General features: G+C 32.4%; 1 protein-coding gene across 1 annotated transcript in view; it reads right to left on the bottom strand.

The window, feature by feature from the left end:
- The window catches only part of LOC132560038 (homeobox protein six1-like), a 43,384-nt gene extending 22,140 nt beyond the window's left edge, over positions 1-21,244 (bottom strand). Inside the window, exon 1 of the mRNA XM_060224696.1 lies at positions 21,154-21,244. Coding sequence (XP_060080679.1) covers positions 21,154-21,175 — 22 coding nt within the window. The 5' untranslated portion in view covers positions 21,176-21,244. The remainder of the gene's footprint in view (positions 1-21,153) is intronic.
- Positions 21,245-21,651: the final 407 nt, after the last annotated feature.

Here is a 21,651-nt window from a genome sequence, read left to right as displayed (position 1 = left end):
TACTTCAACTAAGTGCAATGAACACCTCCATTTGACGACCATATCTCTCTCAAGACAGCTGACAACACGATCGTAGAAAAATAAATGTGTAAACGATACATGCCTTCCCTGGAATTAACGCGTTCAATTTAATGAAGACTATCAGTGCCAGTTTGTAATTAAAGAAACAGCACACCGAAGAAGCCGGAATTGACAAGTGCTGATCAGCTGTGTTAGAGCGCCGTGTGATATTTACATTGCCTTCCAACAAACCTTCAATTTCCACACTTCTGTGAAAATTACGATTTCAATATTTTCTTTGAAAATTGATATGCTCTATCCAGATTTACACACAGTTTACTAGAATGTTTAGAGGATGACCGAAGGTATATCACGTTACTATCGATTCCAATTGTGGAGGGTCAGAACACATGAACCCGAGAGGATTTCGCTACCAATGATGAAAGAATAAGGAGTTAAAAAACCTCCTGGAAGTCGCACGGATGCTGATAATTTGAAGGGTCGCAACGTGCTCACGTTCGAAAGGCCACAAAGTTCGCCAGCAAATTGCTTGCTGTTTCTGTGTGGTCAAAACATGGTATGTGTATTATTTTTGGTATCCGAACCTTTGTATGAGTCTTGCAGACATGGCAACAAGTGAATAAAAATGTTAGTTTTGCCTCCGCCTTTTGGAATACACATAAGAGACCGCTAGTTGAGGTTCTTGTATATCAATATCGTTTCTAGTACTTAGTCACCCCTCAGGAAGCCCGTGGAGTAACAGCCAGTAATGAGAAATGATTTTTGAGTAAGTTTTTGCGGCTGTTTTTCTCATTGTCCGCCACACTGATAAAGTCCTTTAGGTTCAACACTGTTTAAAGGAATGTCCTCCATGAAATGAGAAGAACAGATTAACACACAAGCGTTACCAAAGTGCAGTTCTCTCCATTAATGTTTTTAGGTTATTCTGAAAGAAATGTGGATGTATTGTTTTTATAAATTTTTAACTGGTCACAACCAGATTTATTCACAGTTTTATAGTTGCACCAATCTCTCTCTCTCTCTCGCCACACCACCCCTCTAAAGAAGTTCGACAAACCGCCAGGTGTAATTGTTTAAGTTACCTTTGACAGTGAGGACCCGACATCTATATAGGCCACCTAGGTTGAACTGACATGTTGTCTTACCATTGAAAATTTCAGGAGCATTCTTTCCTGATGATATACGTGGATATCTAGGTTCAGTAGCACGAGGCAGTATTTATGGGCATGCACACGGCACGGAATGACAATAGACTGCTTTTAAATCCGCATACCGAGTGACGTATATGCACACGTGGGATCACAATGGTTTTTAACTTGTCTGCGATGTTTTTTAAAATTGAATGCTTGACTTCACCATGTTCCTGTAGGTGACCTGATTGAAACTCATGCACTGAAATCTTTATTAAAGCATGAATGACAGGACTTAAGCGATAAGACTTAGATTCTTGGACATACATTTTTCCCATAGGATATTCAAGACATATGTAAAATTTTCATGCCGTTCAATGATAGTGGCTTCTTGCTGGTATCTATCAGTGAATGCTGATATGTAGAACAAATCTAAGGTCACGTTTAGATATTAAGCATAGATTACAAACTGGCCTTGAAGGCTTGTCCATCTATACAGGAAACTTCATCAAAGTAAAACATCTCAACGATCCCATGTCATTCCATATTGGCGTGAAACCACCATGATGTGAGAATTCAGTCGTTTAGAAGGATATTAAGTTATCAGATGTATTTACGTCGTTTACCATCGTTTACACAGATAATGAAAATATTGAGGCGCTGATACAGTTACACGACGATAAAATCAAATAATTACCAAATAAACGATAGTTCATTTTTATACTCACGACGGTAGGCTACTGATAGGCTTTTGACCAGGGCTGGAACCTATATCGTGCATTGAATGTGTTACTCAATCTCTTGTTTATGAGGTTATTGACCGAAGTAAATAGGAGCTTTCATTGATCAAATGTATGGAAAAGTAACACTGATATATCAATATATAAAACTCAAGCACAGATTTCACAGACAATATTTGTTTAAGGTAAAAAGAAAACAGAAATAAGACCGCGTGGTGTTTCTTAAAATAGTGAAGCTAATTTAACGTTCTTCTTTTGCGGAAATTGTAATACTGTAAAATTTGGCTAAAGCTGACAAACCTTTATGATTACTAGGTGTAATGGGCAAGAGGCACACATCGTGGTCATCAAGGGGATATTAGAAGCGATAGCAGACATAGCAATCATATCTATCTCTTTACATCTCACAAGATAAGGTCATCAGCGCTAATTCACGACCGAAACTCACGACACCTATAGACTTGTAGAAAGAAAGGGATTATCAACTGGGATGGTTCGTAATAATTTTCGACCCATAAATTAGATGAACATTCCTTAAACATACATTCGCACGGATGCTTTATTTTCAAGGGTACAAGTGTGAAGTCACGGTACTGAGTAAATTATGAAAGTACATGTACGAATTTAGCTACACTATGTAAACATCCAAGAACCAATACGGAATAGAAGAGAACTGCGCTTCCCTGTAACGCTTAAAATATTCTACACTTCATGTAACGATCAGTAAGCCTCACACTATAAAGGATACTCTTCAAATGAATTTCCGATGATCAGCAATCACAGATTAGGTTCAAAAATAGTAAACATTTATCCTTCACAAATTAAAATCCGGTTATATTTGATGGCAGCGTAGTTTTAAAGCTCTCTGATACAAAACCTTACTTATTCTATTACCATGATTCTTGATATTTCAAAATATATCGTTTAGATGGTTTAGATAAGACCTTAAATATGCTAATTTGATTTTGAAATGGGCAAAGTCTCGGCATTATCAAATGATGAAGTATGTAAGGGGATGTGTAAACTAATCATCTGTATGAGAATAGAATTGTTTGTAGATATAATAAGTTGTTATATAACAAGGATTATCACTTATATATCAAATCCTTTCTGCTGGCAATCGTAAGGTGACAGAGTCGAAGACGTTGCGGAGATATGCTGTTTACTCAGAAATGAATGCCATTCGTAGATTCGTAGAATTCCTATGAAAGAGTACAAGACAGAAAAACGGGACGCAGCTTGGCCTTCAGGAAGGGCATATGAAATTTTAACACAGAAATAAAATTTCACTTTGCTCAGTAAGATAACTCAAGGTTATTCTATTACGTAATAGACGTATAAACGGCTATAAGTAATGCTAAAATCACGTGATCTACCATTAAATTATGTTCTTTTCTGGAAGTGCTTAAGTAAAAGATGTTCATTAAAATGATAATCTGTTCATGTAAAATAGAGTCATGCTTTTTATCTCACTGTTAATGAAGCAGAAACTTTTCAGTGTTGTTCAAATGGTTCTGTTATTAATATTAACAACCCAGGATATCCCTGTCTCGGGTAGGTTCTAATTAAAAAAGGTGTCAGGTGTACTTTTCACGTGTCGCGTGCATTACTTTTCTCGCTATATATCTAGCCCATTAGCATATTTTTTTATGTTCAAAATATCTATAAAATGTTTAAGTACATTTTGTCATAAAACGCCTTATTCTGGAAAAATGCCAAACATACATTTTTAGTAATAAACGATATTTTGATTTAAAAGGGCCAATAACAATGATGATTTGTCGACATAAGTGACGTATAAATAACAGCAATGAAAACAAGGCAGAATAGAATATGTTTATCAACAAATGCAAACAAATTAAAACGTGATATGTCTGACTTGTAGGTAAATAAAAACATGGACCAGAATAGACATAAGAAGATTGGGTGATAGTTACTTTACCTTGGTTTTTAATGAATTTATTTTACGATTTGTGATTTCTTTTGAATGTTAGGGTATGATGTGTTGATATTTAACGTAACGGATTATTTATTGTCTACAAAGATCATATGTACTCTAAAGTAGGCAAAGATTTATGATATGCTTCAAATTTAAATTAAAATGGTACTGGATTTTTTTTTTTTTTTTTTTGCGATTTATACAATGTTGTGATGTAAATAAATTGATTGAAATGTTATTCGGTTTTATGCTAAGATTCTACATCTGTTGAACTTGTATTCTGTAGTTATTGTTTTGATATCAATTTGGTCACTGATTTTATTTGTTGATATTTTGAACTCAGTATTGATATAAAAAGGAAAGAAAAATAAATAATTAAACAAAAACACCTTATCCTTCGGCAACATTACCGGGGGAAAAGGAAGCAAACAGAGAAGTTAAAACTTGTCTCCAACCTCAGCATATCTATCTTCAATATTGCATGACAATTTGATGACGTCATGTAAATTAAATTTACTCTGACGGCACATCCGGGGATTCTAATGAAATAAGACTTCAGAAATTGAATAGTTTTGAATTTGAATTGATTAACAGTAAAGAAGATCTGAATAAATAAGATAAATAAATATTCTTAAAATTTGATTGGAGTTTATTGGGGTCTAATCGACGCAATTGATAAAATCTTAATGATAGAAAAAAAGAAAAAGGTAAAACCGAGCATCGAGTATTATGCATACCGAGTCGTAAATAAAATATGGATAAAATTTTCTCCATTCTTTCTCCAAAGAATTACGCATATAAAGAGAGCTCTCTATAATAGCATTGAATATAAAAAAAATATCAGCGATATGTTCTTAAGGTAAATAAAAATGATGACGACTATACATACTCAACCATGCAAGAAATATAGCTAAACGTTTTTGACAGGGGTAAAAACTATATTGTATATTAATGTTGATAATCACGCGAAACAGGTTCAGTTTTGTTATCCACACGACAGCAGATGTACAGGAGATACGATCTATCAACTTAGGTGCCTCATATTATAGTGTACCCCACAGTTTATGTCCACAAACAAGGTATCTGAGTTACACTAGGTGCATTAGTCCTACCACCGGTCCTATCGCCTACTACACCCGTTAAAATATTTCCACAGCTTTGATTTCGGAAACGTGCATGGAGGTAGAGGTAGAATACATTATACGTGACAAATTGAAAGATGTTTTATGATAAGTTGGATTCGGTAGACTGACTTCGTATAAGAATTAAGATGATTCGATATCTCAACTTCAAAATAAATATACACAAATAAAATGAGAACATTGCCGAAAATTTTATTGAAAGTTGTTAAGTTTGTTTTCAATATTAACATATTTAAAGCTTTTACATGCTTATTTTGTGGTATAATTTTCAATATCGCTGAAATTAAATTTGTATTATGCAAATGAGATCACACACGTTTCCTTATAGGCATTCATATTTCCAGACCACCCGAAAATAACAATGTATACCTCCCGGCAACATCCAGGGTCGATCAAGGACTATTTTCAAGTGCAATCTGACTGAAATGTCGATCAAGCTATGACGGAATGACATTGGACTTACACCAAGCTATTTAATACTAACTACTATCGATTTGCAGATGCAAGTCAAGGAAACAGTAACATGTACCCTATTCATTTAGTTTAGTTGATCTCTTTTAGGAGAAAACAAAGCTTGCATACTTTGATAGAGCATCAGATATGGACACGAAAGGTGTTATGAACACAATAGAAATACAGAATATAAAGCCCTTGCATAAAATGATGATGATTATTTATTGAAAGAATCACACAATATAAATTTGATGTAATACACTACCAAATTACCAACATTATTTCTTTTGACCAGAATCATTCTCTGATCCTAAAGCTTCAACAAGTGTATATTGTTGTGATGAGAAGTTTATTGTATGATGATTTGATAAACTGTGTATAATGTATTTTGAGTCAGGTAATACTATTTATTTATTTTCTGATTTTTAATTTCTTTATCTTTGGTTACAGAACATTAAAAAATTCCAGTGATGTACTCTTGGTAATTCTTGGAGAGTTCAACATCAAAGTGATATAAACATATGTACATAGTTGCCGTAAGCAACATGGTTGTGGTAAAATTTGCCTTTGTAGTCATTGATGTCCAAGTTGTTTTTTCTTTTTTCTCTCACCTAATAGTGTCATGTTTCACTAGATAAATCGATGTTGGTAACATAAAGTACTAACTATTCTGAAATAAAAGTCACACAATCCGACATCCCCAAGGAACAGGTGCTTGCTCCATATAATCCGTAAGAGAACAAACAACCTATGCATGTAGTCGTTAAACATCAGGAGCAATGCTACAGCTTATAGATAAAAACATCCAGGATTAGATAAAAACACGACAAAATGATTTAAGAATGGTAATATTTGATAAATACATAATACTTTGATAAATCTTTTATACGTATATTGAATAAATAAACTTTATTAAGCAAATTCATATTGACTGCAATGATTATAAAGTATATTAGTAACATCATGCATTTTACATGATCAAAATCCTTTTGTTATCTTGGAAATCTATCCCAGGTTTAATTTGTGGTTCTAGATTCATATCATGTCATTCATAAATCATCGAACTTCACACACAAGGAGCAATCAAAACTCATGTGAAACACACTAGATATCGAAATACTACATTGTACATGCCATTTTTAGCAGCATTTATGACGTTATTTTATGATCAAATTGATTTCAAAATGATTTATTCCCAATCTGCAGGAAGAAACAATCTGTTTCTTTATTCATTTTTGTTTTCTTAGTCATATGTTTGTTCTACTTGACAAGATTTTGTACCATGATCAACATCTTTCAAATTTTGATAAACATCAAAACTTCTTTCGAACAAGTTGCGAAATTTCATTTCCTTGTCTTCTGTGTGCAGTCGAAAACACGAGAGGATGTATTACACCGGTATTTAGGTGCACACAGCCAAGGTTATAGATAGTCCCTCTGATATTGTACCCTTGTACTACACGGATGGTAGATTTTAACTGTCTTCTTTACGTAATGCATTCTGTGGACATTTAATGTTTTTGTCAGATCAAATTTATTGAAATGCACTCAATGTTGTTTTTGTCGAGCGATCCATTTGTCGCACACACAGTCGACGAGACAAAAAAAGGCCAGCATAACTAACGCAACAGATGTAGCCGTCCTTATTTGGAATCCATGACTTGTCTTCCTCAGCAGCTTTGGCCAACGATTTACCCCTACTAGTGTTTCAAATAAATGGATATATTTCGTGTGTAAAATCGGTATTTAACTTGACTAAACTTTGGTATTTTGACCTCGTATTATCTCCATCCTGTTGAATCGATGCAAAATTAACATAAATGAGGTTTATTTCACTGGATGATATTTGTCACGAAGGTACAGCTTATACAGCCCTTTCGCACTTACTATCCGCTGAAGATTTGAAGTTTTATTTGAATTCAACATATATATATCGTGATGCATTTGCCTTATTTACATACATAAGTCATATTTACTATGTGAATATGTTCTATATCAATAAACATCATATGCTATATTTATGGCTTATTTCAAATTCATATTAAGCTATCAAATCACAAAATCTACATGGTTGTCAGATTATGTGTTTAAATATGGATTTTAAAAACGTAATTTTAAAATATAAGAGTGTCAACACAGCATTGATAATTTTGACGTGATGATAGTATTTAAGTATAATGATATTGTTCAGGGTTTATTTCGTCAATTAAAAAAACACGTGATTTAAAGCCTGGCAAGAAACGTGAGAAGAGTGTAGTATTAAAAGTTTTATAAGTTTTCACACAAACGTGTAAATACAAATAATGGATCTCAGCTGAACACCTTTTCACACGCCAAGTTATGCTATGCTCCATTAGAAACATATAGCGTTAGTCTGAAACAGGTTTTTTTCCCAGTATTCTTACTGTTTATGAAACTATTGCAAACCATATAGTAGTAAAACCACTCACTTTGATACTCAGCATTATCCAATTATCACTTTCAATAATTTTGATAAAAAATGTTTATTGGAAAATAATTATGACAATGATATTGCTATCTAGATATAAATAGATATGTTGTTTTCCATGAAACAAACGAAACCATAGGCATGATGAATAACAAACATCATCGAGATGAACAGTCATTTCAAATATTTGAAAACAAAACTGCTTTAGTGTAGGTAACGATACCGTTTGATCCGTTTTATAAAACAAAAACATACTGACAAGTCCATGTTTTCATTTGTAATTCAATCATCAACCATTATGTGTTTAAAAGAGAAATAAAATGTTGATGAAATTGAGATTTTGTTTATCATCCTTTGGTATAAATATTGCTTATCATAAACATTTACTGGGTCCCTTTTATCTCCCTCATGTTGAGGACATCTGTCTCACTTAAATGAATGTATCAAGGTTCGTGTCCACTTTATATGAAAAATATAATCACGGTCATTTAATAATTTACGTTCGAAATATATTTTATATTAGATAAGCATAATCAAAATATAACTTACTTATTTGAAACCTATCCTTTAGATCAATGAAAATTTGCATAGCACCGTGAACATCTTGGCAGAAATCAACTTCACAGAGGTCATAAACTTGTCTTTGAAATGGAACATAACACACGAAAGTAATTTGAAATTGTCCATGAAATTTAATTTTCTCGAATATCATTTCTATAAGGGACATGTGGTTACCAAAGGGATTACATACCAAAATTCACTAGCCATGAAAGTTGTTGGGTGAATATGAGGGATTTAGTTTCAATAGTGTGTATGTGATGTACCCTTTACAAATGGTTTGAAGAATTGCTCAATGCAAACCACATTTTATAACTTATGTTAAAGGGGATCTTTCTTCAAGGGGTCCATACGGAAAATAGAATATAACGCTAAACTATAAACCAGTTAAACGTAGTGTTATTTGTGTTTTTTCTAACCAAATCACATTTCTGATATATTAACTAGATTGATTAAGAACATAGTAAAAAAAAAAAAAAAAAAAAGAAACAGTATGTATGCAGTTAGTAATATATTTCCCAGGAAATCTGGATTTTTTTTATTCTCACGGGAATTTATAATTTCATATTTTTGTGTACATCTATATAGCGGGCTTGTTGGTTTACTCTCTATTACATTGGATTGTATGAATTCGGATTGGGAGTAATATATATTTTCATATATTTACAATATGTTTATATAATAATAAGGTATGAATTGAATTTGACATATTCACTATGTATGACTACTTTCAATAAGAAGGATCATGTTTAAACACTGAATGCAACATGTTACCATAAATAGCTACAAATGATTTCATACGAGGTATCTATTCTAAAACAATACACATAGTTATTTTTTGTCAAAACATGATCATATTAAGATATACAGCTACAAATGTCTATCTCACTTCACCTAATTCTATTGATACAAGTCTTTTTATAATTTCTTAATTTCTACGCCTTTCATGGCGCTTTATTTATACAATGCCGTAATGGAGAAATTGATACTATTGTGTGCTTTCAGATTTTTCCCGAAATTAAATGACTTCTGAAGTTGACAATATGAAGTCACGCTTCTGGTCAATTTAGTGGGCTTGATTATTGACGAGAACATTGCATTTTAGAAGGAAACGCATTAAGGCCTTTACACGATTCTTGTTGGTTTACAGATGAAATCAAACTAAACCATTTAAGGAAATTCAATGCCTTTTAGCTTTTGGGGGCTTAGGATTCTTGTGTATTTAGCGTTATACGATATGCCAAAGAGCGTCTCCTAATGATCGCAGAGCCTCGTTTGGCGTTGACTACAGTAATAATTGAAATGAGAAAAAAATGTGTGGCCAGGATTGTAGATTATTCGTTTAAATTATGAACCACGTACCCACGGGTTTGTAACACAACACTTTAATTAGCAGGCAGGTGTATTTTTAAGGCGAAGCTATCAAACCAAACCAGTTTTTTCTCACATGTCGACAAGAATAAGGAGTAAAGCATTACCCAAAGTGTGTGGTCTAAATTCGTTTCTTTACAAGAAAGAAATAGAAAGTAAAATATCTTTTTTAGATTTGTAGTGATATATATAAATATATGTGTGTGTGTGTGCGTAGGTATAGATAGATTCCCGATACAATGCTTTACTTACTGTGAAGAAATACCACATTGTCGTTTTGTATTTTCAAAAGATACGATACACGAACGTTGTGTTGAGTGTTTTTCCTGCTGATATAACATTTATGAAAAAAAACTTTATCTGTGACTTTATTCATACCTTTTATTTCACTCAATGAAACAGTGTTCAAGCCACATAGGTTCCCTAAGATTATACCTGTCCAGATATGGAATACCCTGATTGGCACTTGAAAAGGTAAAAAAAGTCACGACAACTAATCCATTGTTATGTAGTGAATGCTTAGATATACTGCTTTAAACTCATCCAAGCGGAACTATGCACTTCATCGAATACAAAGATCCAAATTGTTACTTGCACAAATACCTCTCGCTTGCGTTTAGTTATTTTTTCATCCGTTGCCGAAATCCCTTTGATCGACGCAAGCAAAGGGATGTGTAATGTATATTTATCTCGACTGGGAATGAGAAGACATGAACAGGAAAAGGTGGTACCTATTTAGGCCAGACAATGTACTTTAAATCATATTTCAATATACTTATTCATCACAACTATTAACTTTATCATAATATGAGGGAAAATCACATCATATAAAGCAAGTTTGCAACATTGAATTATTTTTTCCTATTAAAGCTTATTTTATATTCTAGGCCAATAAAAAAAGAATGATTTTAATAATATCTGTATTTCAAAAAGTTTTTTTTTCAATAATTGGATGCAAATCTCCAATCTTATTTTTTTATCGGATATGTTTGGCGTTCTTGTTTGTCATTAATTTTGTATAATCAAAGTGCTTCAAACGATCTATGCATACAACTCGTTATCAAATGCAAATCATATGCTAAAAGTGATTTGATAATAAGTAAAGTCTACTTATTGTCTATAAGATAGAGATAACATTATGAATTTTATTACCTGTCAAGTATCAATGGGAAAGATATGATGCATGGATGTCCATATCATTTGGGACAGAATGAAACATCTATCAACAGGATTATGGAATTTTTTGTGCTGTGATTTATCTGTGAAAAGGATATTTTGTTGGATTCATCAACACCACCTTTCAAATTATACTTCATATTTGCCCATTTGTCAAAACGTCAACAAAATCAGAAGTGAAAAGAACACAACGCATGATATAGATATTTATATGTATTTCAACCGGTATGCATGGGATAAAACAGATGTCGTGGTAATTTTGAGATCAAAATACATTCATTTTGTTTAAGCCAATCACAGAGCTGCAAAAAGGTATATATAGTCCCTTTTGTTAGTAATGACACCAACTCGATGCAGTGACACATTGAAACGGAATATTCAGCATTGATATATGCCTGTAGTGTATATGAGTGAGAAACCCATTATATATTTACACATTAAAATGTGAAAATACCCGGACCTTATGTTCGCTATGACAGGACATGACGATATAGAGCCAAAACCAAATTTGGAGTTATAATACAGACATAGCAAAATATTAAGAATCTTAAAGTGAGCTAAATATAAACCTGTTGATGTTTTTTACTCTTTTAGACAAGCTATGCTATATTAGAATATTAGAATATGTCGCTGTTTTGTTCTATTTGCATATAAAGAACATCAAATTTAAAAAGTAAGAATGGTCACACTTTGTTTAAATTAAAAAAAAAAAGTTCTTATTATTTCTGCCTCACATACTTCCACATTGACTACTGTGACATATTTTCTAGCATTTCCACACACACACACACACACACACACACACACACACACACACACACACAATTTTATCTGATTTATTAAATAGACATGGTTTTAAAGATTCTCGAACAGCTGAGAGTTTATATTTCCACCTTGCTAATTTGATCTATTGTCTTTTGACGAAACAGCTGTATGATGCAGACTAATTCATTTTTTGGGGTCTGCTGTATCTTATATAAATTTGTATTAAATGGTGCTATGGATATATGAATCATATGTACGATTTTATATTTTGAATTGATATAAGTTATGATGTAGTAGTAAAATGTATTTAGTTCTTATGCTATCTTAAGAACAATATGTAGTTTGGTATAAAAACAATCATTTTTTTCAATATGTTTTAGATATATGTGATAAATCTGTTGATGTGCTGTAGCAATGCTGCATACGGGTGTGTGTTTGTGTGTATAGAACAAATTGCCATTGTAAACTATATCATTTCGCTTAAGGGAAGAATAATATGTGTATTCTATGGTAATTATTTTTACATTTATTTACAGAGTTGATTTCTGTCTTGACATTGTAATAGCTGAGCATATTTGTTAAAAATCATTCCTGAAAAATATTTTATATAAGGAACAGCTATTTGTTGTGTTCCATTCCAAAGATTATATGATTTGAACCTCAATATGTCACTTTCGATCTCATTTACTGTCCATTAGAATATCTCCATCCTCTCCCTGGTGTATCAATACCTGTTGCACCTTGTTCCTATACATATATCACATTTCACAGCTGTCTATTCTTTTTACATAACGGCATTGTAACGAGGTTTAAATAAAGCACGAAAATAACGATGCTTTGAAAGTAACGTACAGCACAATAAGCTCAATTAGTATGTTTAAACTTACTGAACAAACCGTAATGAGTACATTGTTTCTTTGAGTGCCACTGATTAGCAGTATAAAGTACCCAGTAGGATGTATTAATACCTTTGCAAAAAGGGTGGGCAGGTAGAAAGTTTCTTGTTGTACTGGTGCGTGGTCCTACTATATCTAATTCTAACTTATATTCACTAGTGTGTCTATTGTACAGTCTTCACATCCACATCCCAAACAACATCGAAGTTTCAATACTCCGCTTCAATACACTATATTTATTTGATCGAGCTTATATCATTCCACTCATTGATATATAGATCAATATATTGACTGAGAGTCTGTATGATCTCTGAATGATGTTACAGACATCCAGGTGCTGAAAGACGTCCTCCACACGCGTTTTACCTGTAATCGGGAGTTTATTGACCGATCGTTCTGTTATATTACATTTCATCAGAGTGAAATGCAATAAAACAGCTTTATGTGATATCAAAGTGTAGTCCATTGCATAATTATGTTTCTCATAAAATATTTGACAGTTATGTGAATGTCGATTTATCAATTATTATGAAATGTAGAGAAGGGTATGGTGACTTTCGTATTTCAAATAAACAGAAAACAAAAAAGTATGATTTAATTTTACCTGTACTTATGGAAAGAGATGATTCGGTATTTTTATAGAATATCAAAAAATATCCAATAATGTCTTTATATCATCTTTCTTACTACAGCTCATCCATCTTATTAATGTATTTATGATACAACTAAAGCATCGACTAAAAAATGAGCTTAATTTCAATAGGGGTCCATGACATTGAATATCTGACTCTACTGGATGTCATATTGTATACAACTTGAACAGAAATGCATCAATGCTACATAAAATCACAAAAAAAAAAAAAAAAAAAAATATAAAAAAATGATTAAGATAATGTCAGTTTCAAAATGCAATAGTGAACTTTCTAAATACTTCCCCCCTCCTTCCCGGCTTAAAATTTGTTTTACATGGCATCAAAGAAAGAAGTACAAAAACGATTATCATCATTCGAACACAAAAGTGACTTTAACGACAAAAAAGAATCTGAACATCTCATTTAAATTCAATTATAACAGAATGTTACAAAGTCGGAAACAAGCAATTAATTTCATTTCTTTTTCTTCAATCTTGTAAAAAGAAACACAGTTTAGATCTACGGAATAGCATTGATCAATCAAAATTAGAGAATGGGATGTCCAATCATGCACCTTTAGACAGGTTGTATTTTAGTGTTTCTGTTTTCAATGTATTAAGGAGATACTGATGAAAGTGCGATGAATAAACTAATGCCTGTAAGAATTTCAAAAGTCAAATTATTTCAACACAAAGTGGCATCATGTGTCGATTGAATCTTTATGTGGAAAATTTAGATATCATTTTAGTGTCAGTTGCAAATCAAAGTTGTCTTGGGGTTCACGTGCAATGTGTTCTCAGATCTAATTAAATTGTAAACAAATATACAAAGGTCGATAAACATCAAGAAAATACCAACATGGCAACATGGCAATGTTAGTATTGCCGGTATTGTGAAGTGTTCGATAATGACTGACAGATTGTATAAATTCTAGGAAAGATACAAACAACAAATTATTATAATGATTTCATTTCATGAAGGCGTATGCAGTGCGCATTTTATATAAGGTTGCTGACTTAAAAGGACTGATACAGGCGGAAATTCAACTCAATACCAACACAATCTAGACAGTGTCGATTTTACCGGTATCAATATATACAAATATTTTATTGCCAACTATTTTAAGTATACTATAAACGCCCACACCGAATACGAATATATGTGTCATCGTTTTACTATCATGGACGATCTCCAAGTTATCAAGCATGCCTCTGCCGGATCTGTTTTATATGATTTCTAGGAAAATGTCGGGACATTGAAAGATCCACTCTCCTGAACTTCTAAGAGCAAACGTCGCATACCTCTTTGCAAGTACTCAAGCTACTTCATTGCTGCAGTATTTCAACAGGAAAACATAAAATAAAAAAGATGCAGGTTCTGCAAATACTTGTCAAAATGAATTGATTTACTAAAAAGAGCTACTAGTTCTAGGTATGCTTACACTTCAGACGAACCAACCACCAACGAAGATTGTTACTGCCATTTAATGAGAAAATGCATTAAAATATAAATGAAAGATTAGTTAAAATTTCTAGATATACCTTAAGTCTAGTACATCCCATAATATCCGAAGCCCTGCTGCGTTTTTCCACTAGCATCCCAGTTATATTGTAAGCTAAGTTCACAAGACGCCGTGATTTGTCTGTAGTGGATTCGCCAGCCTGGGTGGGCTACCTTATCATCGCTTATGATGGGCCAAGTGAAAGGGTCATATTAAAGTTATAGAATGATAAAATTGGAACATTTCCTCAAGCATCGACCAGAATAAGGATATTTCAATAATTAACATCATTGGGCAGATAGTATTCGAGTATACGTCTTTGATGTAGATTACTCACAGCCGAGGTTGAGACCTCGAGGGACCATTGTAGCTAATCCACATACGTTCATAATGTAACACCCGAAATCAAAACGCATACAAGGCCAGATGCAATAGCCATCAACCACATATTGTATTTACAAACATTCCAAATTCACACAAATTCATTTTGTACATAACAGTGCTTTTGTTTGAAATTCAAAAGTATCAAATGCTGGAACAAATCAAACTTTCCAAGAATGTGTTGTTTTGGAGGATGCATTTAAATACAGAATGAAGGTTTATGAGAGGACCACAGACAGAGAATATTTGTTGTGTTTTGTATGCATTTGGATTAATAACTTCATAAGCAATCAGTGCTCACGTGCACACGATGTGTATGATTTATGATACACAGCGAGGGATAAGTATGTCTTTGGCGCCACAGGTTATTAGCATATATTATAGAATATGCCATTTCTTTAGAAACACAGTATGCATGGATAGAATCAATGCCAAGCAAATTAATTGCTTTCGTCTTATGTTCGTTTTAAGCCCAATAGCAAATTTTAGAAAACGGTTCCTCAATCCACATATTGTAATTACGTGAATAATGATTGGCAATTAGGTTGTAGATATATTATATTATTTCATAAAATATATTTTGATAATATATTTAAACATTTCTTTCAAGTGTAAAGCATATTCATTTAACTTTTTTAAAATAAACGGGCTGATATATATATTTGGAATATGAGAGATAATAGATAAATATACCAACTATGTATCATTATGTCTAATACCTAATAAAAATATTCAATTAAAAACTTTACACATACACATATTGATATACGTGTGTATGATATTTTATATCTGAAACGCATTATCAATGAAAGAAAGAAAAATATAGAAAATTCATTACTAAGTATTCGATGTATGCATCAACTATATGTTTAAAGAAAAGAAAAAAGTACAAAATACAAATACTTTATGGACATTTATGATAATGTTTTCAAATGGAAAGAATCAAAACGACTTATATTCTTATTTTCTGTTGGTTTATAATTACAAATTGACAGTTATATATGTAGAACTGTTCAAAAAGATATTAAAATCATTAATATATTAACTATCTAAAATAAAATGTGTTTAATTTTTGGAAAAATACAACGCATAAAAACGTTACTTCAGTAATATTGCATATACATAAATTAAATATCAGCGAAATAAATGATTTATTAATTAATATTTATGTTATAAACTATGCATAATATCTCAGAAATTAATTGTCGGTTTGCTATATACATAAACTATATAAATATTTGTATATACGGATGCATCATGATATATTGCAGAAGAGACAGATTTTTTTCTACTGTATGAAATTGTTAATATGTAATGTATTTTATTCATACTAATGAAAATGTATATTAAGATAAATTTTGCAGCATACTAAGTAAGAATTTAAAATTTTAAACATATCAATTTGATTAATTTCTTAATTTTTACGAAAGTATTTTTTATAGACAAAGCAATCATCAATATTTATGTAAAGCTCATGATGAAATACTCTTTTATATACGAATTTGATAAGGGGAATATTATAATATATTCTAGAATATAAGTGTATTATATTTTTGTTTCATATAGCTAGTGGAGGTCGTGTTGTAAAAAGTGAAACATTATTATTTGTGATTTTACAATCTTTATCGATTGAGCTACTCCTTCGATAAAAATGGAAGGTTATATATGTCATATGGTTAATATTGTAACGGACGAATACTATGTCAATTTGTTCATTTATCCGTTGAAAAGGATACCCATTGATAAAGAAAGTGTTGCTGTCCATGCCGTTCCCTTTTAAGCCTTGATTGAGTATAATTGTCGGTTTACTGGCGAAACAGTACAGGCGACTTAAGGCGAGAAAGTATGTGACAGAAAGACAACCGACAATTGGTTTCATCAAATCAACAACTGCCTTGTCAATGATCTAATATGATGAACGAGTTTGGTCATTAGAATGGAAAAAGGCTAGAAAAACCAACAAAGGCTGCCGTGCCAAAGTTAGAAGTTACACTGCTACATACCGTCGGCTGTCACCTATCGCGTCAGACCGTTCAGTGGTATTTCATCCGTAATCATTTTGTCCTCAATTTTCGAATGTTTCAGAAAAAGTAACATTGTCAATGTATTTATTTCGTTAGTATGAGCAAACATAATCCCCGAGTGTCAATCACTTGACATTATGCTTATAGACTTCTCATTAACGCCTTTGAAGTCTGCCGACCAACAGGTAATTTATCACTTAGCATGTTCAAAATCTGTCAATTCCTAGAGAATAGAATTATAGATATCATAATACTATAATGAGATCTACCATGTTCTGTTGATATATCAGTGTGTGTGGCATTGTACGGCGGTGTAACATTAGATTTGGCAGGAAGAATTGAAGGGTGCGAGGAAGTGTTCAAGTGGCCAAATCTCTCAGCGAACACGACGGTATATTGACATAATATATATATTGTTGTTTTCAATAGATAAACATTAGTGTATTGAGCGGCCGTGAATTGTATTGATACTGTGTTTCCAAACCATTTAATACATCAATAGATATTGCATTTATGAGCTAAATCAAGAACAAGTGAGACACAAATACCTCACTCATGTTTACACCATAGGTACATAAATAGCGTTTTTGTGTACAGCTTCCCTAGAGGACAGTTTGTTGTTCATTTACAATCAAAAAAGTTATTTTATTTTTAAAGCATTTAACTTGTATATGTCTGGCATAACTCATACATTGATTGCTGAACATTTTTGTTTTAAGTTACACAATATGTTACAATATACATCAATATCAATTGATGTTTCTGTTTTCACTGATAAACTTCAGCAAAGATAGATGTTCTAAACATGCATATGGTTTTTTTTTCGCATTATAAATATTTCCATACCTAAGTGTAGCTGCACAATCTGATTTCATTTTTACGTTTGAAAAGCTATCATCTAATTTTTATTATTATTATATATTATTATTATTAAAAAAGGTTAGAAAGGACATTGAAATTGAATTATGCGTGCCGTTGATGACGTCTTTTTCTTCCATACACTCTGAACAGTAGCACATTGATTTGCAACCTTAAGTGTAGGAAACACAATGATGTTATTCTACTAAGTATTTCAGACTGTTAAAAACCCCGTGTGTTATCCGCAAATCACATCACCATCTTTTTATACACGTAAATAATAGACCTCACCCAGATCGCAAAACTATCAAATATATGTCTTTTTCGTATTTATATTTAAAAATGGCCACCCAGTCGGGGAGAAGTATTCCTTGAAGTGGTAGTTATTATAAGGAAAATAATCTACATTTGAACAAATCAAATTGATGAAATATAGAGATTTCATGGAATTATTGGAAACTGTATTTTATAGATAATGACAGGAGTATCTAAACGTTAGAGTACATTGTATAGAAATGTGCCGTGAGTCTTTCAGTCTACACTGACTACGTTTTATACAAGTATAAATAAAGGTTAAAAAGGATATGTCCTGAGAAAATATAAATAGGATTATAAAACTGCTTTTTTTATTTAACATATAATGTTCATTAATCTATTGTATAAGAAACACGTCTTCTATTTTATCTTTTTATCAAATGTTATGGAAAAGGGATATTAAGTGTAAACTATATAGAATGTCACCTCGAATTAAGTAACAAAATGGATCGTCTTTTATACTCTATGGCAAAATAAACGATGCCAGATGCTGTAATATATCTAGACAAATGAGTAGAATGTAGTGATATTATATGTCAACTATAAAATGATTTTATATAGAGGTACTCAGGTTCTCAACTTTTGGCCATAGGATTTTATTTATAATTAATATGTCATTCTTTACAAATTTAATAAATATATATGAATTGTACATACAGATATCAAACTTATAAAGTAGTTAACATGTTCATCTGTTTTATTAATGAATTACTGTCAATACCATTTATATAAATACATAAGAATGTTTTAACTTTGTGAAATCATTTACAACGTAATTGTCTATAACAGAAATTTAGATATTTTCGTTATTCATGTAAAAATAATATCCTCTTCACACAGTGTCAGGTTAAACAGCGTACGTACACATATGACAATATGTCAAATACAGTACATTTTAAAATCTCTACATTTTTTTTACTTGTTATCTGATACACTTTTTAAAATATTACGGGTAAAGTATTTATCGTTTGAATAACTTGTAATTTTATTTCAATGAAAAGCGTGAGAAATATTTTCCAACAAACACCCACACCAATATTTCGTTCAAATAAACATATGTTTATGAAGGTACTTGAATGTTAAGGAGGAATTTGTCAAAAATGTATTGAACCACATTTTCATGATGAAATATTTATTATAAGATATTTGATTTATATGTTAGGACATGCAAACATTAACTCAGTCGCGATATAAATTCAAACAGAGTGACGTGTTTCAGTTTTCTTTCTTTACTTGACATTTCCAGATTGGGTTTTAGTCACTGAAATTAAATCCCAGAATCTGGCGGTGTAAGATATACAAGATGTATATTCAATAGCGCGAAAAACAATTTATATCCTACCAACGTTTATATCTAATTCTGTCTAGATAAAATCGGGTTAATGCAGTTCAGTTAATCTGCAAGACGAGACCGCTGGAAATCAGTTCAATACAGGTTGAAGGGCTTTGATGATCACAACCAGAAATTGACAAATGATTTAGAATAACATCCAATTTGAATGAGGTCACAAGCCTTAATGACAAGATGGAATGATAACAGATAACGATCAAACAGAGGCATACACCGATTGGCCATATGACCAATACATTGCAGACAATGTGGGCCAGATTTTATTTTCATAGATAATGATTTAAATGGTAGATTCCACATGTATACCAGACGAGATCGCTTAATAATGAAATGTCAAATAGGTAGTAAAATTTACTTACCAGACCAATTTATATTCGTTTTATAGCACTGTTTATTACAACACTGAATTTAACTCCTATGTGTATTCTTTGCCTTGATAAATAATTACAATTTCTGAAAGTTTAGGTTAAACGATGGTATCAACAATAAATTGCTGTGTGAATCAGCTCCAGGTCCGAAGATTGAGGCGGCCTGTATTTAAGTGACTTTTATATATTTTTAGAATTTTAACACCTGGTTTTTAGAATAGTGGTTCCTTGATAACGATTACACTTTAGGGGTCTAATGTGACGAAGACCCAGCCATGTGATCGAAGATTTATCAACATAAATACAACACATGGAATGAAATCGCAACACAGCCTATCATTTTCTTGACATTTCCTTCAGCATGGCTTAACGTCTCCCCTTTTACGACCAGACAGAAAATAAGAAACGTCGCGCATACAGGCCACTTGATAGCGGTACAGTAAGGGTGGTTTGCTGCCTATTATAATAGTCTGATTGACTGAGTTCACTAATAGTAGCTCGACAAACAGGATTAATTTATAAACAGTCTTCTGTTTACTTTCTTACCCAATATCGTTTTAGTCAATTTCTGACTGTTTACTCTTGTAATAAACATGCCTACCTTCTCGACAGTATTACAATCATATCATCAATATAGATTTATTTTCATATTATATATGTCTAAATCATAACAATATATCTGACATGACATATCATTCGTTATTCATTTCATTTCATATCTGACAGCTGATACGCAAATAGATACGTAGAAATTGTAAGAAAATTATTACCTAATTGAAAACTTTATTTTGATAATTTATGCCGATTTACAGACAGGATTTGGAAAAAAATATATTAAAGTTTGAATCAATAAGATGTTTTTCGGATAAAATCACCAGAATAAATTATATGTAGACTATGAGAAATCGTATCGCTATATGACATCCATTTGTGAAGAGGGCTACTGAAAATGAAACCGCTGAAATGTCCCACCTACAAAATGTAAAAGAACAGGTTTCATAACCCGATCCCCAAAGTGTGAAAACTAAGTCAATATCATATGGCACGGGTTACAAAGGAAAAGGAAAAATAAAGAACACCAACCTGAATAGTGGTAAGGGTCCATGACTGTCTGCACATGTGTATACTGAACTGTCAATGTAGCGGAGTAGTGAAGGGATCACTCGTAGTCTGATGCCGTAGGTATGGGGATCCGATAACTTGATCAACCAACGGACACCTCCTATCCGTTCACAACCGACTACCACAAACCCTCGATGATCACTGTTTGGGAAAATATTAATGTTTAAGTTACTCTATGATAAATGCGTGGCTACTGGATTTCTTATCTGGTTAACTAGCCCCACCCCCTGAGTTTTAATGCTTTGTTTCCACAAACCGATTCACACGTTGAGTTTCCGGCTTCACCAGCCCATGACCTGCTCCCGATCGCTGAGAGGTGCCTTACCATTGGTGCTTCACATATTTACACGTATAGAGTATCCGACTTTCCATTTTGCGCGCGTGGAACTGTTGACAGGCATATTATGATGGTCAGTGTGGAATGATAAATATCAGGGACCATAGCAAACGAGTTGTCTT

Source organism: Ylistrum balloti, unplaced genomic scaffold (assembly GCF_031769215.1).
Source record: "Ylistrum balloti isolate Yb309-2 unplaced genomic scaffold, AGI_CSIRO_Ybal_v1 Utg371004, whole genome shotgun sequence".
Taxonomy (NCBI): domain Eukaryota; kingdom Metazoa; phylum Mollusca; class Bivalvia; order Pectinida; family Pectinidae; genus Ylistrum; species Ylistrum balloti.
The sequence above is the reverse complement of the archived record's forward strand: the minus strand, read 5'-3'. Positions and strand labels throughout refer to the sequence as shown.